General features: G+C 40.2%; 2 protein-coding genes and 1 long non-coding RNA gene across 6 annotated transcripts in view; 2 read left to right on the forward strand and 1 right to left on the reverse strand.

Annotated features, from left to right (window-relative positions):
• The window catches only part of NIP7 (nucleolar pre-rRNA processing protein NIP7), a 58,110-nt gene that overhangs the window by 21,568 nt on the left and 9,433 nt on the right, over positions 1–27,109 (reverse strand). The window lies entirely within an intron of this gene.
• On the forward strand, positions 1,017–25,197 carry TERF2 (telomeric repeat binding factor 2). 4 transcript variants are annotated; one of them, XM_082711735.1, is made up of 10 exons: positions 1,019–1,451; positions 1,557–1,652; positions 2,302–2,432; positions 11,730–11,816; positions 12,806–12,952; positions 14,570–14,676; positions 16,418–16,810; positions 21,573–21,658; positions 23,548–23,588; positions 24,027–25,197. In XM_082711735.1, the coding sequence occupies exons 1-10, from the start codon at positions 1,073–1,075 to the stop codon at positions 24,183–24,185; spliced, it is 1,626 nt and encodes a 541-aa protein (XP_082567861.1). In that variant the 5' UTR covers positions 1,019–1,072; the 3' UTR covers positions 24,186–25,197. The 4 variants fall into 4 exon arrangements, with proteins under 4 accessions (XP_082567862.1, XP_082567863.1, XP_082567861.1 ...); XM_082711734.1 differs by having other exon boundaries at positions 1,020–1,451; positions 23,545–23,588; XM_082711736.1 differs by lacking the exon at positions 11,730–11,816 and having other exon boundaries at positions 1,017–1,451; positions 23,545–23,588.
• Positions 2,440–10,281, forward strand: LOC309853586. The gene is made up of 2 exons (XR_014305819.1): positions 2,440–5,610; positions 5,828–10,281. It is a non-coding gene; the product is annotated as an uncharacterized lncRNA (long non-coding RNA).

A 27,109-nucleotide genomic window follows, 5' to 3' on the forward strand; every position in this document is an offset into this window, starting at 1 on the left:
GGAAATAATTATAAATTTGTGCAACGGTACTGTTAAAAGTATGTTTCTAATATTGAGATTGTCTAAAATCAGAAAATTTTGAAATAGCCTGAACATCTTATATTAGGGGCTTAAGTGAAGAAACTTTGGTTCACCTACACATGAGAATGGTATGTAGCTGTTAAAGATACTGTGGAAGGGCGCCTGGGTGGCTCAGTGGGTTAAGCCGCTGCCTTTGGCTCAGGTCATGATCTCAGGGTCTGGGGATCGAGTCCCGCATCGGGGTCTCTCTGCTCAGCAGGGAGCCTGCTTCTTTCTCTCTCTCTCTGCCTGCCTCTCAGTGTACTTGTGATTTCTCTCTGTCAAATAAATAAATAAAATCTTAAAAAAAAAGATACTGTGGAAAAAATATTTAATGGCATGCAAAGACGTTCGTTATACGTTAAATGAAAAATGATTAGATAAAATATATACAGTATAACACTGTTTTTAATAGAAAATACACACACACACACGCACGCACTACGTACAAAAGACACTAGAAGGCTATAAAACTGCATGTGAATGTATTCTTTCCTGTGGGATTATGGGTGACTTAAATGTTCATCCTTTTACTTTTTTTTTTTTTTTTCCTAACGTGTTACTTCTGTAGTTAAAAAAATTATCTGTCTTATATGTCTAGAGGTTTTTGGGGTGCCGGTCGTAATGTATTTCTTGACCTCGATTGGGTTTACACTGGCCTTGCTTTAAATTACTTGTTAAAAAATAAAATAATTTGTTTAAAAATATCTTTTTAATAAACTTTCTATAAACTGTGTTACATTTTACAATTTTGTGTTTAATAAGATGCACGTATTTTTTTTCAATATCTTATACGTAATCCCCAAATCTCAAAGTGTTCCATAATTTCGGAGCGAAGTTGACACTTGACCGTAAACCCGCTTGGTTCACCGGCCTGGACGGCTTGGACTTCAAGTCCCAGCAAGCATTGCGGCCTGCACACCGGGAACTACGGGGTCCGAGGCGGGGTTAGGGAATGCACGGTCTTTTCCCTCCCAGAAGCCCGCGGGCGGCTAAGAACACCGTCCGTGTCATGGCCGCGGGAGCCGGGACGGCAAGCCCTGCTTCCGGCCCGGGCGTCGTACGTGACCCGGAGGCGTCACAGTCGAAGAAGCGGCCCGGCCGGGAAGGCGGGGAGGGCGCGCGGCGATCGGACGCGATGGCGGGAGGAGGCGGGAGCAGCGACGGCGGCGGGCGGGCGGCAGGCCGGCGGGCGTCCCGCAGCAGCGGGCGGGCTCGGCGGGGGCGCCAGGAGCCGGGGCTGGGGGGCGCCACGGAGCGGGGCGCGGGGGAGGCACGGCTGGAGGAGGCGGTCAACCGCTGGGTGCTCAAGTTCTACTTCCACGAGGCGCTGCGGGCCTTTCGGGGTAGTCGGTACGGGGACTTCAGGCAGATCCGGGACATCATGCAGGGTGAGGGCCGGACCTGGGGAAGGAGGCTGGTTGGGAAAGGGGATCTGTGGGGCCTGGGGGTCGGCGCTGGGGGGATCGCCGAGCCAACGATGTCTTCTTTCCCAGCTTTGCTTGTCAGGCCCTTGGGGAAGGAGCATACCGTGTCCCGGCTGCTGCGGGTTATGCAGTGTCTGTCGCGCATCGAAGAAGGGGAAAATTTAGGTATGGCAATTTTTGTTCTTCTCTTGGTTTATTTATGGTTACGTTGTTGTTTTCCAACTTGTGTCTGGAACTGAAGGATTCGAGGTTAAGGTGCATTACTACTATGTTTCGATCACAGTGGTCTTTTCCCTTCTAGGATGAGTCTGTTCTCTGGGTCTAGTTTTCTCCAGTTACGATTCCCTTGGCTGCTTTTCTGTTTTTTATTTCCTCCCACCTGTTTCTTGCTTGCCCCAACCTTGCTGCGATCTAGTGAGTTATGTTAAGGCCAGATTTCCCCCCATAGAATGGTTTTCAGAGTATAAGCACTTTTTTCTTTTGACTGAACTTAAGAGCTGTTTAGCAGAACTGTCTTCAGTTTCTGGTCCCTTGTATCTGAGGAGGATGTGTCTGTCCTGAAATTTTGAGATGCAAATTCATGTGTTAAAAAATAAATTTCTACCTGCTTTTGAAATTATTAAAAAATAGTCACTTCAAATTTATTGGTTTGAATTTGAATACTTAACATGTTTTATAACTTGTAGCCAGTATGCTAGCAAATTATATGCAAATCTTTCTATATTTACATATGTCTTTTCTGATAAACATGTATTTTTGGACATGTTTCTGCTTATAAAATAGCTTAAAGTGAAAACTGTGCTCTTTGTCCTAGACTGTTCCTTTGATATGGAGGCTGAGCTCACACCACTGGAATCAGCTATCAATGTGCTGGAGATGATTAAAACGGAATTTACACTGACAGAGGCAGTGGTCGAATCCAGTAGAAAACTGGTCAAGGAGGCTGTAAGGCTCTATTTTTATTTCCTTTTTCCTTTTGACAAAGAAGATGTCTTTGAGGATACAATGCTTATCTTTTCTGTGTGGGGATGGAGAAAGCCAGTGAGCACACTCAAACATAGACACACACAGATGTTACATCTCTTCGGCCAGGCTTGGAAACTGTTTAATGGCAGGTATGCTGCTTTTGTGATTTTGGTTGTGTTCCTTGTAGCCTTGGCAGGAGGCCACAATTCACAAGAATTGGGTTGGCATTGAAGACTGACATCTTGGAGGTTATTACACCATTCAGGAGCATTGGTAAAGGGCTAGAAGCAACTGGCCTAGGTTTTGGTCATCTTTGTTTATTATAAACCAAAGAGGATCGCTGAGGCCATAGGAAATGTGGGACTGACTCTGAAGAGGAACATTCCTTTTCAACAAACAGAATTAAAGATTCTAGGATAATCAGCCAGTTAGCAAAACAGTAATTGTAGAAGGGTGACATAGCCAGTGTTCTTGACAAGGAAGAAGCTACTGGAGTGTCTTGGAATTTGGGGTTGTGTGTTATTGGCTCAGGTAGTCTCATGTAGTAGAACTTATTTTTATTTAAAACATGACTGGCAATGGGAACCAGTCAGAAAAAGCTTTTTCTTCCTCAGTAACCAGTCTGGGGGTGTGGAAGCAGATGTAGAGGTGGGGACTGAAGAACAACAGCTCAGCATTGCTTTGGTAGTAGAAAGTAAGGAAATTGGTAAAAAAAGAGCACCCCCTAAAAAGATCTGACATGGGGGTGGGAAGATAAAAGTGCTTGGCAGTGAAGACTTTCTGTCCCTTAGCAGTGTGCTGGATACTTAGGTACCCTGCTAAAAACAAAAACAAAAACAAAAACTAGTGTGTTGCAGATATTTATTCAGTTAAGGACCTTGGGCAGGATACTTTCAGTCTTGGAAAGAATGCTCAGATAATCCAAATTCCAAAGAGGAGTAAGTCCAAGAATAGGTTTTTAGTATGGGTAGGTCAGGTTTGTATTGGAGGGAAAATGCCAGAAAAGACATAATAGCAAAGGAGGAGAAATCCATGCCTACTTTCAGAAGAGCTGAGGATCTTTTGAATGGGAAGAAATGGTATCATGAGGCACTTGACTGGCTCAGTTGGTGGAGCATGCAGCTCTTGATCTCGGGGTTGTGAGTTCGAGCCCCACATTGGGTGTTGGGATTACATAAAAATAAAATCTTGAAAAAAAAACTGCACTGCACAGGGAAGAAATGGTACCCATTTCAAAGTAATTCATGTAATTCCTGTTAAGTAGGTAGTGGATTCAGAAGTGCAGTTCCTTCAGAACAGAAGAGCTGTAGATTTGTCTCTGTACCCTCTTCTGGAAGAGTCTTGTGGGCTTTCATCTGTTTATTTGTTGATTTATTATTATTTCTTATTTAAGTTTATAGGTCTTGTTTGGGAGGCTTCCTTATGAAAAATCTGTTAGCAAAGTCTAAATTTTTTCAAAACAGTCAACCGTACCCTTATGTTGACTCCCTTCTGCTTTTCCATTTTCCATCATGTACCAGATTTTTTGTTACACTTGCCATATTACTGTTCTTGCTACGTACCAAATTACCCCCAAATGTAGCAGCTTAAAGCAGTAAATATTGTCTCTCACTTTCCAAGGGTTGGGTTCAGCTGAGTGTTCCTGGCTTGAGGTCTCTGATGAGATTGTAGTCAAGCTGTCTGCTAGGGTGGCAGTCATCTCAAGACTCAGGTGGGACTGAAGGATCTGTTCCTGTGCTCACTTACATGGTTGTTAGCAGGACTCACTTTCCTTGCTGGCTGTTGTTTGGAGTCTTCATCTTCTTGCCTCTCCACAGGACTCCTTACAACCTGATAGCTTATTTCCTCTAGAATATGTGATCCAGGAGAACAAGAGCCAAGATAAAAGCTGCAGTCTTTTATAACCTAATTTCAGAAGTGTCATTACTTCTGCCATACGCTGTTGGTCACACAGACCGGACCAGCTGTGGATTAGTGTGTGGAAGGGGACTATGCAGAGGGCGGTGACCGTTGGGGGCGATCTTAGAGGCTGGCCACTACAATTACCTTGAACTCTTAGTTATTAAATGATACCATATCACTTGCCTCAATTTATTTTGTTTTTTTAATTTTTCATTTAGAGTCATAGGATCTGTTTATGGTCATCTTCAGGAAAATACCATGGGATGCCCAGGCTGTTGAGGCTTTTTGATGAATTTTAAGCTTTGTAAAGTGTCTCGAAAGTTCATTTAAAATTCTATTAAGTTTTTGTTAAAGTGTGTCAAATTAGTTAAATTAGAACTTTTCGTTATGTGGTGTATGGATTTCTTTGTTTCTTTCTTTTTAAGATTTTATTTGTGTATTTGAGAGAGAGGGAGTAAGAGAGAGCATGAGAGGGGAGAGTGTTAGAGGGAGAAGCAGGCTCCCTGCACACAGAGCCTGATGTGGGACTCAGTCCTGGGACTCCAGGATCATGACCTAAGCCAAAGGCAGTTGCTTAACCAGCTGAGCTACCCAGGATCCTTGGGTGTAGGGATTTCTGTAGGTCTTCAGAACCCCTTCAGGAATCAAAACTATTTTCATAACAGTGCCAAATGAGTTGACTTTCAGTGCACTGACTTTGCACTAATGGTGCAAAAGCACTGATAGGTAAAATTCCTGGTGCTTTAACATGACCCAGGAAGTGGTAACTTTTCTTACTAGTTATTGTAGTCTTCACTGTCACATAGTTGTAGTTGAAAAATAAATAAAAGCCAGTTTCCATTAAGAATGTCTTTGATAAAGCAGTAAATTGATTTTATTAAATCTAGGCCCTTGAGCAAACACCTTTTCAGTATTTTGTGACAAAGCAGGAAGTTTGCCTAAAGCATTTCTGTCACATAACATGATGGTTGTCCTGAGGAAGTCACTCGTGAGATTGCTTGAGTTGCATGCTACTCTAGGTGCTCTTCTAATGGAACACCTTTCTTACTTGGAAGAACTGACAAATTTTGGTTATTGAGGTGTGGGTATGTGGCAGTCATTTTCTTGCAAAAGAGCAATGGGAACATGTCATTTCAGAGAAAACAGTTGGTAGTATTTGTTGCGAGGCATAAAACTCAAGCTTTCAAGTAAAAATTCAAATTTTGGAAAACTTGTATTGATGTACCTGACAGCTTTTCTCATAAGATTGATGGTGGTTAATTAAGAGCTGTGATTTTATTTTATTTTTTTTTTTTTAAAGATTTTATTTATTTATTTGACAGACAGAGATCACAAGTAGGCAGAGAGGCAGGCAGAGAGAGAGGAGGAAGCAGGCTCCCTGCTGAGCAGAGAGCCCGATGCGGGGCTCGATCCCAGGACCCTGAGATCATGACCCGAGCCGAAGGCAGCGGCTTAACCACTGAGCCACCCAGGCGCCCCAAGAGCTGTGATTTTAAAAAATACTTTTAATGAATGTGTCAACATTTGAAAGATCTGTATAACTTAGTAAAAAAATATTTTCCAAATGGCCAGTGCATTATATTACAAAATCATTCATAGGTAAAAGATCCATTTAAAATGCAAGATAGATTAAAAGATTTTAATATAACAGATGATGAAAAGTTCATTTGCCCAAATTTGGTATAGAGTCAAAGAAGAATAACCACAATTTTCTGAAAGGTCTATTAAAATACTCCTCCCTTTTACAACTTTATATTTGTGTGAGGCTGGACTTTTTTCTTTTATATACTTTAACCACAACAACACATCAGTATGAATGGAGAAGCAGATATGAGCATCCAGCTTTCTTCTGTGAAGCTAGGTAGTACGGAGATTGCCAAAAATGTAAAACAAGGCCAGCCTTCTCATTGTTTGTGGTAGAAAGCATAGTAATTCTTCATAAAGTTATGTTTCTTACAGTAACCTGCAACGCGTTTGTTACTTTTAAATGACTTAATAAATATTATTATTTAAGTTTTTCTTAGTTTTATATTTCTAATATGGTGATATAACGCACATAAGCAAAAGCTCTTCCGGGTCCTCATTAACATTTAAAAGCAGAAAGGAATCCTGAGACTAAAACTTTGAGAACTGATTCTGTAAGCTTTTAATGATATTGAGGCTATATTGGTTTTCTCTTCATAACTGAGATTCCTTAGTTAGGTTCCCGTGGAGAACAGCAGAGTGTAACATGTATGGCATATTATCGGAAAAGCATTTATTCGTTGCTTTTTGCTGTGGAACATTCTCCCCTGCATCTTTGGTAACAGCATCTTTTCTTTTGGGGTCTTACCCCATTTTAGCGGGGCTGGGTGCATAAAACAGTCTCTAAATACCTTAACTCTTGAAATAAAAGGCTTTGTCAGAGCTTTTTGAGCATTCCTGCTTCCCATAACAGCCTGTTTTTTTTGTTGTTGTTTGTTTGTTTGTTTTCTGAGTTTGCTTCTTTAGCCTTTTTTTCCCTTTTGTGAATTTTGGTTTTCTCTTTCTATGTGCTTTCTGCTATTTCCCCTCAACAGACCTATCCCACCTCTACTGAAAATCTACGCTTGGAATTTCCTTTTTGTTTAAGTTAGCCAGAGACCATTGCTATTGCTTATACCCTAAGAACCTTAACAGCTACATAAGAGAAGAAATTATACTTCTTTCTGAAAACTCTCAAGTGAAAAAAAAACAATAGTTCACCCCTAAAAATAAAACAAAACAAAACAACAACAGCTTTCCAGGAAATTAGTTTTAAAAGATAAGCTTATAGTACAAATGTTGGAGACAGACTTCTAATTTAGAATTTGAAAGCGTTCACATTTCCTTTATTTCACAAATTAAATATAGTAGGACCTGGTTCTAACTCTGAAAAAGACGAGAGTAAGCATACTCTCTTCTGTCCTTCTTAATTCAAGTATAAATCCTAGACAGAATGTTCGGAGCAGCTCTCTGAGGATTCATAAATGTAAATGGTAGTAAACAGATGGGGAAGAAAACCAGAATTTGAAGATCCACCAAACTGGTGATGATTAGTATACCATTTTTTCCTTCTCTGGTACCATCCAGCCTGGATTTGGAGTCTCCTGAGAAACCTAGAAATGCATGCTCCGTGGGAACAGAAAGAACTCCAAGAAAGGCTTCCTCTGGCCTGGGGAGGTGCAAAGGGATCTCCTAAAAGTCAGGGAGGGTGAGAGAAATCCTAGGGTTTCTTTTCTCCCTTCTCTCTTGCCTTGGCACCCAGACAGTACTGCCCTGGTAGCAGCAGTGGCCCAGTGACAACAGTGACAGCGGGGTGGCACTAGAACTAAAGGAAGAGAACCCATTCTCTTTAGCAGTAGAGCTGTGACATGCCCCCACCCCCACCCCCTGGGCCCAGAACATAGAGCAAATTCCACTGTTTTGTTTTGTTTTGTCTTTTTACTGTCTATCCTGCTGCTTAACCCTGGATGCTTTTGCAGTTTAGTAGGGAAACTAAACCCCAGGAATACAAGGCTAGTCTGAAATTCGAGTATCAATTTAATGTCCTTCACTCTATTAATCTAAAAAAGAATGAAATGTATCAATTGATGCAGAAAAGGCATTTAACAAAATTCAACATTAGTTCATGATAAAAATACTCAGGAAATTATGAATAGAAGAGAACGTTCTGAACCTGATAAAAGATATCTACAGAAAACCTACAGCTAACATCATACTTGACAGTGGAGGATAGAATGCTTTGTCCTTAAGATACAAAGGCAAGAATGCCCATTCTTACCATTCCATTTCATGTCATATGGGAAGACCTGGCCAGTGCAGTAAGTCAAGAAAAAGAAAAGGCAAGAGACTAGAGAGGAAGGGAAGAAATGTCCCTATTTACAGATGATATGACTGTCCATATGGATAATCCCATGAAATATACTAAAAAAATCTATATATAAGTTGAGCAAATTGAAGGATACAAAAATCAACACATGAAGTTATTCATATTTCCAGTATATATTAACAGTGAATGGCTTGAAATGAAATTACCCAAACAGTGCCACTTACAATAGCTCCAAAAGAGAAGAAAAAGAATTACTTAGGTATAAAACTAGCAAAACATGTACAGTTTCTGTATGTGCAAAAACAAAATGCTGATGAAAGAAATCAAGACCTTGGGGCACCTGGGTGGCTCAGTTGGTTAAAGCCTCTGCCTTTGGCTCAGGTCATGATCCCAGGGTCCTGGGATTGAGCCCTGCGTCCAGCTCTCTGCTCAGCAGGGAGCCTGCTTCCCCACCTTTCTCTGCCTGCCTCTGCCTGCTTGTGATCTCTGTCAAATAAATAAATAAAATCTTAAAAAAAAAAAGAAATCAAGACCTAATAAATGAAAAGGCACACCATGTTCATGGACTGGAAGATAATAAAGTTAAGAGGTCAGTTCTCTCTGGCTCATCTGTAGATTTAATATAATTCTAATCACAATCTCAACAGGATTTTCTATGGACACAGACTGATTCTAAAATACAAATGGTAAAGCAAAGGAAAAATAACCCAAACAATTCTGTAAAAGGACAAAGTTGAAGAATTCACTAATCCAATTTTAAGAATCATCCTAAAGATACTCATAACCATAAATAAAGATTAATGGAATAGAAGACAAAGTCCAGAAATAAGCCTACACAAATAGGACATTGGTTTTTGGCAAAAATGTGAAAGCAATGCAAGGAAAAGGTGTTCAATAGAAAAAGGGTAGGCTTCAACAAATGGTATTGAAGTAGTTGGGTGTCCATATGCAAAAACTGAATCTTGACCTCACAAAAATTAATTCAGAATGGATCATAATCTAAATATGAAATGTAAAGCTGTAAAGATTATTGAATAAGATGAAAGAAAAACTTTATGTCCTGGACTTAGGCAAAAAGTTCCTTAGTTATGACAATAAAAGCATGATCTGTTCAGAGGAAATTTTGATAAGAGAAAATAATGGTAAATTGGACTTAATCAAAATTTAAAACTTTTGTTCAGAAAAACTGTTAAGTGAATAAAGACAAGCTATAAACTAGGAGAAAATATATGCAAATCACATATCTGACGAAGGACTTGTGTCCAAAATATATAAAGAACTCTCAAAACTATTTTAAAAAATGGGCAAAAGCCTCACCAAAGAGAATATACAAATGGCATATAAACACGACAAGATGTTCAACATGATTTGGCCTTCAGCTTAGGTCATGATCCCAAGGTCCTGGGATTGAGTTCTACGTTGGACTCCCTTCTCACTGGGGAGCCTTCTCCCTTCCCTCTGCCCTTCCATATGACCCAGCAATTCCACTTGTGGATATTTACCTTAGAGGAATATTAAGTTCACCTCAAAACCTATACATGAACGATTTAACGTCTATTCCTACTCATCAAAAATTGCAGACAACCCAAATACCCTTCAGTGGTCAATGGATAAAAGTAGCACAGTAGTCCTCCCACCCCATCCATAGTTTCACTTACTCACAGTCAACTGTGGTTGAAAATCAGACAATTCTTCTTCTGACATATGGTCAGAAGGCAGAAGGTCAGTAGTAGCCTAGGGCTAAGTCTTAATATCTATGTTATTCACGTCACGTCACCTCATCACATAGGCATCCCACTATCTCAGATCACAAGGGTAAGTACATTACAGTAAGATATTTTGAGAGACAGACCACATTCATATAACTTTTATTACAGTATATTGTTACATTTTTTCTAGTTTATTGTTAATCTCCTATTGTGCCTAATTGATAAACGTTAACATAGGTATGTATAGGAAAGAGGAGTGGGAGGCATTACTATACATTCAAATAATGGAATACTGCTCAGCCATAAGAAAGAACGAACTACAGATAAAGCATCACATAGATGGATCTTAGTAGCACGAACAGAAGGAAAGAAGTGTCTCAGGGTAATATCTTCTAAAAAATAAGCACTACATGCATAGGATTCCATTTATACGACATTCTTGAAGAGATAAAACTGAAAAGATCAGTGGTTGCCAAGGGCTGGGGACGGGAAAGGGGTGACTACAGAAGGGTTGCACAAAGGCAGGTTTTTGCATCCTCATTGTGGTATTACAGGAGTCAATACATGTATTAAAACACAGGATACTACCCCCCCAGCCAATAGTCCATTTTACTGTATGCATGTTAAATAAAATTTAAACATATAATAGGATCTAAATTATTTTATATAAAGTAAAACCTTTGAATTCTTCAAGAAAGTAAGTATCTGAAAATGATGTAAAAGTGAATGGTCATCTGAGTATAAAATATAAAGACCTACTCTGTACTTACCCTGGGCAGCAAGAATTTATGGTCATGCCTGCTATTTAAGAGCATTTGACACCAGTTTCCTTTGCATGTGGAGGACAGAATCACCAGAGATTAATACCAGAGATTAATTCCTTTTGCTAGTCCTACATCTTTTGGTCCGTATCTCTTTTAGTTCTTCCCTGAAATGAAGATTGAAAATATCTATGGACCAGTTTTCCTTCCCTGTTGTGTGTGTGTGGTGTTTCTTTTACCTCTCTTTGAGACAGGATTTATCCTGTTAGGTAACTCCAAGTGCTTTTCTAATTTTTTGAAAAAAATGACACATTTTTAAAATATCACTTAAAATTTCGATCAGTGTCATTTTTCCTCTACATATATTTTCTTGGGGTTTTTACTAAAGGACTCTTTATCTTTGTGGTTCATGAGACTTTTGCATCCTACCTGGAATTCTGCCCTCCTTGTGTGCTACCTGTCGATGTGCTGGGTTTGTTCATTTCAGTAATTCCCTGCACACTTGAACTGGAGTTGCCAGCTGGGGTTTAGGATAGTGAGAGGCTGTGTTGGTTGTCCTACAGAAATGGCCTCAGGTCTTTCCTGAATGGAACTAGCAGAACTCTGTGGTCAGCAAATGGCTTTTTCCCCCCCCTCACAGTGTAGCCTCCCCTCTCTGTCCCCATCATTATATCAAAGCTTTTGCATCCAAAAAGAACAGATCCAATTGTTCTGGGGACCTGGAATGACTCCTGCCCATTTTGCCTTTCCTTAGGAGGCCCTATTCAAACTGGGTAAATGGTCTGTAATCCAGAGGATCAGATTTTGCTTTATCAGCTATTTTTTGAAAATCCGGTATAATGTTGAAAATCTACTACCCTACACAGTGAAAGAAGAGTGCTTACAGTTGTTCATAATGCCTGAGCAGTGACTGTTAGTTTTTAAATAAAGGAATTTGACAGAATGTGAAGAAGTTCTTGGATATATAAGACTCATTTTTTACTTATTAGTAGTTTATTTTAGTATCTGATATTCTGATTACACCTGTCATTATTACAACAGTTAAAAAAAAAAAGGTTTTTTTCCCCTTTTGTAGGCTGTCATTATTTGTATCAAAAACAAAGAATTTGAAAAGGCTTCAAAAATTTTGAAAAAACATATGTCCAAGGACCCCACAACTCAGGTAAATTTGATATATTTTTGCTCCCATGACTTAAATCCATATCATTGTTTTTTTGTGGGGAAACAGGGAAAGGGTTCTTTGTTAGGAATGTTATCTAAATATTTGGCACCTTTAATCTTGTCTTTTATATCCGGGATAGCTTACAGTGAGATTGGTTTTTCAAAAATTTGTTTTTTATTATATAAATTTACCTAAATTATTTTCTTGCCCATTTCTGCCATGTTTGTGACAGAACTTTAAGTGATCAGCACCAGTATGAAACTATCAAGTTCTGTAACACTTCTAACTCTATTTACGTAAATGCTGATCCTGCAGACTTGAGACTCTGCCTTGGTGAGGACTTAATTCCTCTATTTTCTGGTGTCAAAAGCTCTGTTGGTGCCCTGCTTTTTTTTTTCTTTATAAATCTAAATCTGAGTTCTTGAAAAGGTAATACCTGTATATAATAAAATTCAAAAGGTACAACAAAAGAGTTGAGCTCATCTCTTAAGTCAGCCACCTCATTCCTCTCTTCGTAGGCAACCAGTTTATTCTTTTATCCTTTCAGAGATATTCTACGCATGTGCAAGCCAACAAATGTGCATCTGTGTTTACAGATATATATATATATATATATAATATATGTATATTATATATATATCCATTCTTCCTGGTCTTTCTATATGCACCTGTGAGCATACCCTCACAGGTGTATATAGAATTTACGAACATTTCGTAAATTGCTTTTTTCACTTAACATACCTTAAAGATTGTTCTGTATTACCACTTAAGGAGTTGCTTCATCCTTTTTTTCCTTAAGTTTAAAAATCTTTATATGCTGATCCATAATTTATTGACCTGTTCATTGTGATAGGCTCCCCTTCCTATATATGTACTAGTGATTGCCATTGACAGCATTGTGAAAGTGCTAATAGTGTTGTCTCAACTCAGCATCACTGAATTTTTACTGGAGTTCTTTCTTATGTGACAAATATCGGTCCTTTGTGTAGAAGCTGAGAAATGATCTCCTGAACATTATCCGTGAGAAGAATTTGGCCCACCCTGTTATCCAGAACTTTTCCTATGAGACCTTCCAGCAGAAGATGCTGCGCTTCCTGGAGAGTCACCTGGATGATGCAGAGCCCTACCTCCTTACGGTGGGCCTTGGCTGCCTTTTCCCATAACCATGATGTGGCCTTGAGGATGTGCAGGCAATTAGAAAAGGACAGCTCTTTTTATAAGTGAAAAGAGTAAATGTGTATAAAAGACTGAATTATATGCACTTTCTTAATTAAATGCCTAAAATACACAGAAGCAGGCAAAAATGGAACATACCTGGTTTTTCTCACCTCCCATTTATACCTCCTACATTTGATTAATCTGTGTGGCTAAAGTGGGGACACACTTAAAATTACTGGTGGTCTGCAAAGGAGATGAAATTTGAGTTTGGGAGGAAGAGTAGTTTTGTAGACATGGTGTGATGGGGTTGTTAACAGGAAGAGGGAATAACTGGAGAAAAAAGGTGTGACCAGAGGATGATAAGGCAAAAGAAACTAAATGAAGACATTCTTTAATTGCATCAAAGTGATAAGCAGAAAGAGTGGTAGCAGTGAGGCTCAGGACAGTATGCAGAAGAATTAGAACCCAGGCTGTCCTAGAGGGTGGGCTGTGATACTGGGAAACTGAATGAGAAGGTTTGTTGTTGCCTTCTTTTTTTTTTTAATAATCACCAACATTTAGAGAGTTAAGAATATCTTAGCTTGGGGTGGCTGGCTGGCTGGCTGAATCGATAGAGCGTGCAGCTCTGGATCTTGGGGTTGTGCGTTTGAGCCCCAACACTGGGTGTAGAGATTACTTAGAAATAAGATCTTAGACAGAAAAAAAGACAGAAAAAAGAAAGTATCTTAGTACATGACAGTAGATCTACCAGGCCCATATTGGGATAGTGTCACTGATAGGAGCAGTTATTTGGCAGTTGTCAGACCGTCTGCAAAGTAGAGAGTTTGGGATGCAAGTATCAGGATACTTGAGCCTGGCCGACCGTCCTCTCTTTTGTGTTCCAGATAACTGGAAAATAACCTGCCACTGTTTCTGTGAGGGGAGAGACCTCTCAGTTTTAAAGACATCATTGTTACAGGCATACGTATCTGAAACAATGATACTGGACTGATGAGAAACATAAAATTTTTAGTCAAAGGCAGACAGATAAGCAGTTAGAGTCAGAGCAAGATTGGTCCACTCAGGGCTTTATGTAGTACTGGGATTTTCAGAGTTATTAGGCAAAACATATTTGTGGATATAGAGTTACAAAAAATTTTAGACACATACTAAAAGACACTAATATAAACACCAGTTATCTTAAGTTTGAAAAAAAGTCTGACTTTTGTGCATGACCCCAAAGGTGTATTTGGCATTGAGAAACTAGATTAGGGATGAGATTGAAAGAACAAAAAAGGAAGTACAAAGTAAAATTACGTACTTATTTGTTGTCCAAAAGGTTAAAGAATTCTTAGTGTCAAGATGGTTAGCACCACTCAGATTGAATTCTTGTTTAGTATAGAAAACTCTGAGCCATTTTTTGAGGAAGAAAAAGGCAAGACATTTGAAATAGTTCTTGTGAGTTCTCTCCCTTTGTGTGTCCGCCTCTAATTTATGCCTAGTTTGGATTTCTAAATGAACGTGTCTGCCTGTTGAGAGTGTATGTTCGTGGCGAAAGACGAGAATTAATGAAATTCTGTGGCTTCCTCTTCCTGATGACATCCTTCTTTTCCCAGATGGCCAAGAAGGCTTTGAAATCTGAGACTGCTGCCTCCAGTACAGTGAAGGAAGATAAACAGCCAGCACCAGAGCCTGTGCAAAAGCCACTTAGAGAACCTGCAAGGTGAGAGGGATGGCTTTTTGTGATCTTGAGTGAAACACAAGGGTAGTCTGTTGGCAGCAGTCTCCTTAGAGCAGAATCCATTAGTTCCTCTTGGTACTAGGTTACTTGTACAAGGCACTGTGGGAGTTACAGAGCACACCCCGGGAAAAAAAGAATATTGAAGACTGGATGTCATATCCCTAACAAAAGTTCCTGACTGGCTATTCCTTAAAGGTTCTTTCCTTCTCTGTTCTCCTATCCTTGCCTTGCCCACATCTTGCCCACATCTACTTGTGGATACCTGATCTCTTAAGGCAGTGTTCAGACTTGTGAATCAGATTCCCAAACAAGTTTTTTTTTTGTTTTTGTTATTTTTTTTTAAGATTTATTTATTTATTTATTTGACAGAGAGATCACAAGTAGACAGAGAGGCAGGCAGAGAGAGAGAGAAGCAGGCTCCCTGCTGAGCAGAGAGCCCGACATGGGACTTGATCCCAGGACCCCGAGATCATGACCTGAGCCGAAGGCAGCGGCTTAACCCACTGAGCCACCCCAGGCACCCACCCAAACAAGTTTTTAAAGCAGGGGGCCCAGTAGGAAATGCATAGGAATGGGTGTAAGATAATGCAGTTCAGAACATGGAGTGTGAACCAAAGAGGGCATGCTTTTAAGCTTCATGTGATAGTTGCTATGTGGGAATGTCCAAGGATGCCCAAACTGTAGTTCATATTTTTATGTGAGACATCTAGGGTTTTTTGTTTTTGTTTTTGTTTTTTTAGCTTTCCCAGTTTCTGAATTGGCAGATTTCTGAGTTGGCAATTAATCCAACTTAAAAAAACAAAACTTACATAGGTGAGGCAATAAGATGGATCTGCCAACTGGGTTTGGCTTGTAGGCTGACAGTTTACCCTCTCCTAACAGTTTTTATATAAAGTATATTGGTTATTCCAAATGATAGATGAACTTACTTTTATTATGAAAAGGCAGTTTCTCTTTGTTCTAAGACTGCATGGCACACTAACTCAGAGAATTCTCAAAAGTCCCATTTATAAGTGTACTGTAGGAGAAAGGGGGCAGAATGGAGACCGTCTTTTCCTTCTCCCACAGGAGGGTTGGACGGGACCGGAAGGTGAGATTGCTAGATTGTCGGTTGGTTGTCCAGGCAGACTTGTAACTGGCACTATACAGAGAATTCTTACATAGTGGAAAGCATTACTTTAGTTCATGCAGACAAAAGGGGTTAGTGCACCGGCTAAAAAGGTCTCTTGGAGGGGGAGTGTCCTTGGCTCTAGTCCTTTAAGTTTCTTTTACTTGGAGTTTAAACTCTGGAGTTCAACTTATATATTTAAAGCCTCTACTTATGCTTATAAATGGAAGCTTTATAAAGTTGTTATGAGCAGTTTCTTACCTTTTTTTTTTTTTTAATTTTTAAAAAGATTTTATTTATGTATTTGAGAGAGAGCAAGAGCGTGCACAAGCAGGGGGAAGGGCAGAGGGAGAGGGACATGCAGAGTCCCCATTGAGCAGGTAGTCCAATGCAGGGCTCAATTCCAGTGCCCTGAGATCATGACCCAGGGTGAAGTAAAACACTCAACTGACTGAGCCACCCAGCTGCCCCTCTTTTATTTTTTTTAAATGAAGAGTCCTCCACTCGAAGAGTCCTCTGTCTCATTTGAGGCTTCACGCTTTGGAAAAGTTGCGGCTATCTGGATGAGCATCTATAATGGTGAGACTGATCCTTGTATATTTGCTTTATATATAGGCAGTTACGGACTACTCCAACCACCATTGGAATTATGACCTTGAAAGCAGCTTTCAAGACTCTGTCCAGTGCACAAGATTCTGAAGCAGCCTTCTCAAAACTGGACCAGAAAGATCTGGTACTTCCTAATCAGGTGTCCCTGCCATCACCAGCCCTCAAAAACAAGAGACCAAGAAAAGATGAAAATGAAAGTCCAGCCCCTACTGAGAGTGAGGGTGGCTCCGAACTGCAGCCCAAGAATAAGCGCATGACAATAAGCAGATTGGTTTTGGAGGAGGACAGCCAGAGTACTGAACCAAGCACAGGTCTGGACTCCTCCCAAGAGGTCGTCCCAGCATCACCATCCAAGCCCGCCGTTCTCAACCAACCCCTTTCTGGGGAGAAGAATCCCAAGTATGAAGACCTTCTTTGTAGCAGTTTTGGGGATGGTTGGTGGTCCTGGTTGGGCCTGGTATTGCTTCCATGAATGAAATAACTTTCAGCTAAGTTATTCACCACCAAGGCTTGCTCAAACTGCTAGAATGTGACTTGGGAGTGGGAAGCAACAACATAGCCATCTCTGGCAGTTCTGAAGCCCCACCCATGGGCTTCCAGGCATTGCTCTAGATGTGAGTGAGGATGGAAGGGTTTCAGAGCTTCCCACTCATCGCTGCTTTCATTTTTAGCAAACTTCTCAGTGCCTTGACAACTAAATACCAGTCTTTGTTAAAAGAAATTTGTTTGAATTGGGCTACTTTAGACTTTGAGCCTTAAAAAAGATTTATGAATATTTATAGTTTTGTACCTTCTAAGAGCAATTAAGACTTGGCAATTTGAGTAAACATCTACTAATCTCTCACATTCTGCTAGGTTCTATGGGGCAATGGTTAGAATGCTTTTATTTTGCTCCCTATCATGACCCCCAGGCCTAGCTTTCAATTTTTGCTACCTTTTGTGTCCTTTTGTGGATCCTTCCTCCAAGCAAACTGGTTTGCTTGTTCTCTAGAACACACTGTTTTTGCTACTCTACTCTTCTTGCTTCCTCTCATTCCCCACAGTTGGACTGTCATTTCTTCATCATTGCTTGTGACAATCCCATCCATCCTTCAAAGAGAAGAGATGCTGATATTGACTAGAGTACTTTCCATGAGCCTGGCACTTTTCACATATTGTTTTACTGAATCTCTAGAACCCTTATTCCGTGAGTGATATATTCGCCCCATTTTAGGAAGTTTAGAAAAGTTACTAGCTTGCCTGAAGTCACAAACATGAAAAGTGGCAAAATTGGGCTTTGGGATTTTTTTTTAAGATAGGCTACATACCCAATATGGAGCCCAATGAGGGGCCTGAAATGAGATCTTGGCTCAAAAGTCCATGGCCTATACATCGCATACACGAAGCTGCCTCTTAAAATTCTGCCTCCTCCATAAATCTCCCCTGGTCACCCTGCTGTAAGTGATCACCTTGCTGGTCTCCCAAGGCCATTGCCATCTCTACCACTGCTCTGTTGTTGTTGTGGGGGGACCTGTGCTCTGACATGCACCTGCTAGGTGCCCAGAGAGGCTGTTGCATCTAAATGATTAATGCTCAGGCACAAATCTGCACTATATGTACCACCACCTGCATCTGGAAGTGAGTGAATCGTTGACCAGGCAAGCAAATGGAGCCCAACACATTTTATTCTCATGTGATAAATGATCTTCTTTATTCCTTGCAGCAGTCCTATAAAGTATAGATATTATTCCCATGAACAGATGAGGAAACTAGAAAGAGTACATGCTTCCAGTGCTTTTATAAAAGGGAGGATTCGTGAAGTTTTAGACCTGTCCACCTCTCTCATATGTCAAGGGCATGAAGTATGATGGGTACTCTAAAGCAGAGGTTGGCAAACTATAGCCCCTGGGCTAAATCTACCCGGTACCTGTTTTTGTAAATAAAGTTTTTTTGGAACTCAGCCACAAACATCACGTATGTATTGTCTGTGGCTGCTTTTGATGCTACACTGAGTTGAGTAATTGGAACAGAGCCATTAAGACCTACAAATCTGAAGATATTATCTGGCCAGGAACAGCCTGGCTTTAAAGGAATTGTGTGAGCTACTGGGGAGCTCCAGGAAGAAGAGTTGAGCCTGCTCACCAAAGTTGTGGGTACAGCAAGCCTTGCAGAAGAGCAAATGTTGAGCTGATCTTGAAGAGTAGGAGGTGATCAGGCATATGGTGGGGTGGGGGGTTCTAAGCAGCAGAAACCCCTTGTATAAAGTCATGAGAAAGCCTAGTATGCTCCAAGAAATGTCATGGACTCTGTATGGCAGAAGAATATAGTGCACAGAGAGGATGAAGGGAGATGGGCCAGGTCTTAAGTTCCTATTGTATTCTATCAGGTGGAGGTTCTGAAGCTGGGATTCGTATCACTAGTCTGTGGAACGTTTAATAAAATACATAATCTTTAATACTGAATTAGAAGGGGCAGGGGATGGATCTGTAATCTGCTTTTCTAACTGTGCTCCCAGATCATTCTAATACAGCCAGTCTGAGGGCCTGATGAGCTACCATTGATGACTTTTGAACAGGCAGTGAGGCAAAGGAGACAAAATCAGTGGCTGGAGACTTCTATAGGATGAATAGTTAGGATCACTGGTGGAATTGAAGGCAGGATTAAGGTAAATCCCCTGGAGGGCATGGTCACAACTACTAGATTTTTATATGTCCTGTGGCAGTTGACAAGGACAAGTGCTGATTAGATATTTATTAACCAAATGATAATTCTTGGTTCTTGCAGTTTAAAGGGTCATACCCAAAACCTCTATAAAAGGCCAGCAAAGGATTAACATTTTAGGCTTTCTGGACCACTTGTATCTCTGTTGTTAATTTTTTTTTAAAACAACTCTTTGAAAAGGTGAAACCATTCTTAGCTCAAGGGTTGTACAAAAACCAGCCACAGGGTGTAGTTTGCCAACCCCTTGAGATCAGACTCCTCTAGCCCATTCACTGCTCATCAAGTTCTAACTTTACCAGTAGTAGCATAAGGACCAGGAAGTGACCTAACTTGCCCAGGACCTTGGAGCCACAGTGAGAGGAAGACCCAGATCTGAGTCTCTTCTACAACAGAAGTTAGGCAGTACCAAACATTTGTACACAAAGTAAAGGCTGAGTTCAAAGGAAGAGCAGGAGTTTACCAAAGTGATCTGTGTAGATTGTCTGCAGGAGGAATGAGCAGATACGCAGGTGGAAATGCCAGAACCAGAGGTTAAAATCAGTTTTATCGCGGCATGGGGATAAGCAGGTAGAAAACTGAATCCTGACTTTTTTATAAATAATAATTAACACACTTAATATCCTAAAAAGGAAAAACCTCATGTAATTTTGTCACTTGTCTCAAGCAAATTATTCTCAGAAATAAAATTTTGGGGGATATGAGCCAATTTAAACATAATGGAAAGTAGATGGTTCACCATTTGTCTCATTAATGGAACTCAAGAATTTTTTTTCAAGTCTATACTTCTTAAATGAACTGCTTTCATTACTCATTTGCAAAATACCTAGCCAGCCTTAAAAATAAATTTCTGTTCATGGAATGGAGACTGAGGTTTGTCTCTACTCTTGATCAAACCTTCCAGGTCATTTGATCTATATTCTTCAAAATTTAACTCAAATACTTCCCATGTTGCTTTGTAATAGATGTTATGGTTCTGAGGTCAGATTTGTGCTGTGTTCTGTTTCCAGGACAGTTGTACTATTAATCAGGTAAACACAGTTACAGTTGATTAGAGAGGACTCACTACAGCTTTCATTTATTCAATAATTTGGGTTAGGGATTATTTCTTAGTTTTGGAACTTTTTTGGTTATACTCAAGTACTTAACATTTCATGTGCAAAGGAACGATTCCTACTTGCTTACTACTCTGTTAGTGGTATAATTTATTTGCAGCTCTTTGATAATCCCATTATTTTTTTTTTAAGATTTTATTTATTTATTTGTCAGAGAGAGAGAGTGAGAGCGAGCACAGGCAGACAGAGTGGAAGGCAGAGTCAGAGGGAGAAGCAGGCTCCCTGCGGAGCAAGGAGCCCGATGTGGGACTCGATCCCAGGATGCTGGGATCATGACCTGAGCCGAAGGCAGCTGCTTAACCAACTGAGCCACCCAGGCGTCCCTGATAATCCCATTATTAATTTAGCACGTTTTCCTAGCTGCTATTCAGGTTATGTGTTATTGTGCTAGGTGTTTGGGGTAGACAGATGAAGACACAGCCCTTGCCTGCAACATGCTTATGATTAGAGTGTGTGTTATGAAGTGTTTGCTCAATAAAGTGGAAGTACAACCACAAGGGCAGAGGGGTGGGGGCTTTTTGTGTGTGTTGGGGGCCTGGATTTAGGGCAGGCTTCATTGGAATGATGACCTTAAAAAATGGGTAGAATTTTACTAGGCAGGGAAGGGAATCCTAAGCAGAGGGAACCATAGAGAAGAGAGTACAGAGCTAATAGAAGGAAAAGAGGAGCAAGAAAGCGAGGCTCTGCTGTCTGTGCTCATGGGGTTGTGTGGACAGGGCTGGAGAGAGAAGGCTTTGGTAGCCAGAAACTGGCTGGAGCCAGAGTGGATGATCTTTACTAACCCACACAGCCTTCACTGCTGAGACAGTGAGAAGTGATCATGGAACAGGAAAGGGATGAGGTAGTTTTAGACTGATGTTCAGGTAGTTTCGGAAGGGGATGAGGCTAGGGACAGAGATACCAGTTAAGAGACTAGTGTAATACTGGTGAAAGGTACCACGTGCCTGGACAAGAGGAATGGAGATGGAAAAAAGCGCAGTCCAGAGACAGGACTGGGCATGTCTTTGAAGGACCAGGAGCAGTTTGCTTGTTCTAGGATAGAAGAATGCTGAGACCTTCAAAATTAGAGTCAAAACCAACCAAACGAAAATGGGAAAATGAGCAGATTTTGTGGGGGGACTGTGCTGTATTCACTGCTCAGTTTGAGGGATGATCCTGCAGCCTGCGGGCCTATGACATGGAGATGCCTCGCCAGGTCAGGATTTGTCTGGGAGCTGTGTGTAAGGGAATCTCAGCTGTGGTCACAGCAGAAGAGGGACGAGTACAGGCCATGAGAGAGCCCAGGACAGAAGATGGGATGATCCCAATGATCTGTTTTACATCTTGTCCTCTTGTTGATCTCCCCTCAGAGTACCCAAAGGCAAGTGGAACAGCTCTAATGGGGTTGAAGAAAAAGAGACATGGGTGGAAGAGGATGAACTGTTTCAAGTTCAGGGTAAGCTAGGACATTCTCCTTGGTCCTTGACAGTAGCTGAATTATAGATGTGTGTTACGATCACATTAATGTTCTAGAAACTGCTTGTCTCCAAACTAGAAAAAGTCCAGTAAGTTCCTTATTGTGATTCATGAGGAGTCAGTTTTATGTCCTTTCCCACTGAACAATGGAGACTGTCAAAGCAGCACTTTATATTTAAAGAGAATTCCTGGTTTTGTTTTAGTAAATCCTGTATTTAATTGTAGCTGATGTTCTTCATAAAGTCTTTAAATTAAAAAAGGTAGATGTGGTCATTCCCTGCATTTCTTATTTAAGTAAAAAAAAATCTCTTACCAGCTTCAATATATAATTTTTTTGCTGAAATAAGAAACGTTACTTTTCCATGATTAATACTAAAGTTCATAGCATTTGCAGTAGAATCTCTCCCACCACATACTTTGCATTCTAATGGAAATATCTAAGTGCTAAAACATAATCTTGGAGATTCTAAAGACTTTGGTAACACAGCAACAGTAAACTTCTGCCAGTCCCAAAGGTTTTGTCCTTAAAAAGTACCTTCATTGGCACAGATGTAGTTGGCAAGATCAAGATCACACAGGAAAGGGGGGGAAGTAACAAAATCAGTAAAAGGGGCATACAATTTTTAAAAACAACAGGATATAAAAGTTCTAAAAATATCCACGTCCAGTGCAGTCCAGATTTGTCACCTTTAAAATCTGCTTCTACTATAATATGAAATACTTCATAATTTAAAACTATATAACCTGCCCCTGTAAGTATCCCTTTTCCCGAACCACCTTCATTGTATAGGAAGCACTGCTAGGATAGTAGCATCTGCTGTGGCAGACACTCCGCAAGTTATGTTTATGCAACTTTGCCTTTTCTTACAGCTTTTTAATGGCTCTCCACTTCCAGTGGCATGTCTTTTATACTAGCAGACCCTCCTGTAGCCTTTTGGCCTTAAAAAAAATATCTTGGTGCATTTTTTTTGAGGCCTCATATGTTTCCATATGGTGAGAGGGTGGAGCTTGAGCTGCTCTCCTATGATGTCTCTGAGTGGGGAGCAGTAACTCTCCTGTTCTTTTGTTTAAGGAACTGAATCACATTTTACTTAAATAAAATGATCAGGGACTTGGAAATTCTGGCATAAAACAGTAGAATTGTGTCATTTCAAAGCAGTGGTTAGCAAGGGGCTACAAAGCAGAAATTATACCCACATGTGCGCGCGCACACACACATATATAACACAGTCAACCCTTAACAGGTTTGAAATGCACAGGTCCACTTATACACATTTTTAAAAAAATACAGTATAATACTGTATTCTTACAATTTTTTAAATGATTTTCCTTTATCCTTTTCTCTAGCTCACTTTATTGTGAGAATATAGTGTTTAATACATTTAACATGCAAACTATGTTAATTGACTATGTTATTGGTAATGTTTCTGGTGAACAGTAGGCTATTAAGTTTTTGGGGAGTCAGTATGGATTTTTGACTATATGGGAGTTGGTTCCCCTAAATCCTGCATTCTTTAAGGATCACCTGTAGATGTGTATGTATTAGGGTTTTAAATATCACAGTCTCTCAGTAATTTTAGAAAATCATGTAGGTTTTACTAAAAAGCCTGAAATCCATCACTAACCAATATTTATTGAATGTCTGTATGTAAAATACTTGCTCTGTTCAGATTTTCATTGGCTGAAATAATTGATATCTTGCAAACAAAGGACAAAAACAAATTACCCTTTAGTGATATCCTCCTCCTCTCAATGTTGGGAAAGTTCAGTCAGGTTTTCCCTTTAGGAACATTCGATGTCTTTTTCTTCTGGTTTGTGCAGAGAAAGGTGAACTCTGAAATGAGTCTACTTTTTAATGTTTTCCAGCAGCACCAGATGAAGAGAGTGCAACCAGTGTAACAAAAAAACAGGTAATTTAAAATTATTTTCTCGCCTTTTCTGATAATGTGGTAGAACAGAGGTAAAATAAGCACATCTCCTAGCATAGGCTACCCATGCATCTGCAAAAAGATCTTTTGGAATTTTTAGATGATCCAAACTAAGTTACAGTAATAATTATTTTCTGAAAGAAAAATCTAGGACAGAAACCTGACACATTTTCCTGACAATGAGCAACAAACATTTGAAGTTTTGATGCAGAAGTGATTAGGATCAAATGGCAGGACAATGAAATTATGAAATGTCTAAATCCACAGGATTAACTTATCTCTATCATGTTTTAAAAATATAAACCCTCCTTTTGGGTTCAGATTATTGTCCTAGGATTCTTGAGTTTACCTCTTCATTGTTTGAAAATGTGAGTAAGTGGAGAGATGGGCTGTGATCAATATTTTGGTCTTCTTTTGCAGAAGTGGACTGTAGAAGAAAGCGAGTGGGTCAAGGCTGGAGTGCAGAAATATGGGGAAGGAAACTGGGCTGCCATTTCCAAAAATTACCCATTTGTCAACCGAACAGCTGTGATGATTAAGGATCGCTGGCGGACCATGAAAAGACTTGGCATGAACTGAAACAGGCTTTCATTTCCACATTAATTCACAGGAGCATGGTTCCTAATAATAGCCCCTGATAGTCTGTTGTTTCTTTCAGAAGCTGGGCTGGGATGAGAATTTTGGGCATCCTCCTCCGACGTGGAGGAGGTCCCTGTTCTACTTCATCGCTGTTGGAGATCATGGAGCTAAGAAACAAAGCCAAGTCCACCCCATGTCCTTGGCAGGGATGACAGGCACATAGCTTGTACAGTGCCAGAATATCATTAGTATTTCCCTTCTTTAGTGGTTTGCTTGAATTTAAATCCTTGGTAATCAGTAGAACCTTCTCCTAGGAAATGGTGGAGTCTGTTAGAAGCCACTTATTATGACTCTGACCTGTTAAAACCAGCAATGGGAGCATTATCTGGAGTGAACTTGTTCCAGGTAAAGCTTTGGCCTTCTGATGCAATGCAGAGGAACTTCATCTGTCATGAACCCAGGCTGATGAGAGGCCAGTCTTGGTGGTGGAATCAGAGTCTCTTGTAAAAACTCTTAAGCCAGTTGTAACATCAACATCTAGACCTGACAGCCTTGGCATTTGCTCTTGATATTTGCTGGGCTACGTAGGCAGGTTTAACCTCCACCTCTCCTGTGGTTGAACCAGTGTGTTTTTTTTTTGTAAAACGGTGATTGTAGATAAGCTTAGCCCTCTCCTCCATCCCCTCTGCCCAAATCCCTTCCTTATGCTGGACTTTTAAGGCTTAAAAAATCTGATTGAATATAAATGCTTAATTCCATTCTTTGTGAAATGGTTGCTTCCGCCTGATTCCCTAACTGTGCTTGTGTTTAGTGTCTTGCTCTAAAACTCAACATTCCCTTCTCCTTTTGTACTGTGTTGTGCTTGCTGTCTCTCTCGGACATCCTTAAAGACTGTCTTTTTGGCACACAAAAAAATCAGTAAAGTGTTTTCTGTAATCTTTTTTTAAAATATGAGAACTAATTATTGTCCATAACTTGTAGCATTCTTCATTAAAGTCTTGCTTCTCTCAAATGTTAAGGAGCTGTTTATTCTAGCACAGCGTGTATGAGCAATTGGAGGGAGCAAACTGTTGAACAAGCTTTGCTGAACCACGTTGACTATGTTAAGAAGCCGATGTCGGACTATATTGAATGTTTTAATCCTTGAAAGCCATGTTGAACAGAAATGTGGGAGTGTTGTCTTAATTTGTCCATACCCTTATATAATGTATTTTTGGCAAAAAATTCCCCCTTTCTCACTTCTGAGTGAAAGGCAAGGTGTAAAGAAATGCTACAGTTTTAAAATTCCTCCTGTAGGTACAAGTTAGAAACTTTGTACAGCTTTATTATCTATTTACATGTTTTGGGATCTGGTACTGTTACTTTGAATGAAGCTACAGTGAAAAGGTGAGAAATGAAGCTACAGTGAAAAGGTGAGACCCAGATCCCTCTTCATCTGGCTGCAGCTAGTTGTGGTCTTCGTCTGCAGGGGGTTAGGATCCAGGAGCTTTTAGCTCTTCCACTCTAACATTATCTGACTACACGCCCTAGGTAGAAGAGCGACACTGTGATACACTTTAAGGAAGCAGAATATCCGTATCAGTATTTCTCAAACTGAGAAATGCGTAAGTCCATTAACATTTTTTAACATAACTTCAGGGGTATGTTTATTATAGTATCCTAAAATGTGTACAAACATAAAACTATGCCCACAGCTTCTATAGAACTATAATATGTACTCTGAACTGATGACTGTTTTGGGGAGTCTAAATCACTGCTTATGACATGGGTAGCGTTGGGGCTGTCGCAATGATAGGATGTGGGTAGGGATGCTTGATTGTTGGGAAGTGATCCCAGTCTCTGCTGCCTTCACTTAAGCAAGACTGCTGCAGAGCCACTGTGCCTGCAGAGTACTGTGATGTCCCGTGGCCTTTGCTAGAACTGAATACAATTATGAAGTCTGTTCTTTGTTTATTAGCTTATGACACTTAAGGGATTACCACTTGGGAGTCAATGCAATGAATTCTGAAGCAATACCTGGTTAGAAGGTGCTAATGCTGTTTTGTTTTTTAAGATTATGGCTGAAATCAAAACATTTAGGCATTCTCAGCACTCACAGACTGACATAAACACTGTCCTGATAGGTAAGAGTATGAGACCCACTCGGGGCCCCAGCTGCACCAGCTGCGCTTCAGGGACAAGGAGCTGGCCACTGGAATCTCTGAATGTCCATTTTCTTATCTCTAAGCCCCTCCCAGGGCTGTTGTGAGAACACACAGGAAGCAAGTAAATCTTTTAGCTCAATGCCAGCCATGAAGTCAGCAGGTGTTCAATTGAACCTTTTCCCTGCTTTGAGTGCCGAAGAAGTCATAAATAAAAGAGGAAAGATGGAGGGTTTGAACAATATATTCTTTAAGTGGGTTTTTGGATAGCTTTAGCAGAGTGGATCAGTAAGGGGGAAAGTAGAACAAGGATTATCAGTGGAAGACTCTGACCACTGCCTCTTGCTCACTTTGTCCATTAAAAATTTTGCACACATTAACATGCTGTGCTTTTTGCTAAGATCTAGCACTGGGCAGAAAATACTCTGTTCGCTCAAGTTTGCCCCACATATCTTATTGGAGCATCTAGCAACCTGATACGAATAGGAGAAACAAATCTCTCCAAGCAAACTTTGTCTGTTTATTCAGATGGTTGTAAATAAAATTACCCAGTGCTTATTCCCAAGAAGAACTTAAAAATGATAACCCAAAGGAAGGACAAAAATTCCTCTTCTGGAGAAGATTCTATCTAGCACCCATGAAGTAGGTTTGATAAGCCCCTGAGGTTTTTTTTTTTAAAGATTTTATTTATTTATTTGACACAGAGAGAGAGACAGCAAGAGAGGGAGTATAAGCAGAGAGAGTGGGAGAGGGAAAAGTAGGTTCCCTGCTGAGCAGAGAGCC

Source organism: Mustela nivalis, assembly GCF_964662115.1.
Source record: "Mustela nivalis genome assembly, chromosome: 18".
Lineage (NCBI taxonomy): Eukaryota > Metazoa > Chordata > Mammalia > Carnivora > Mustelidae > Mustela > Mustela nivalis.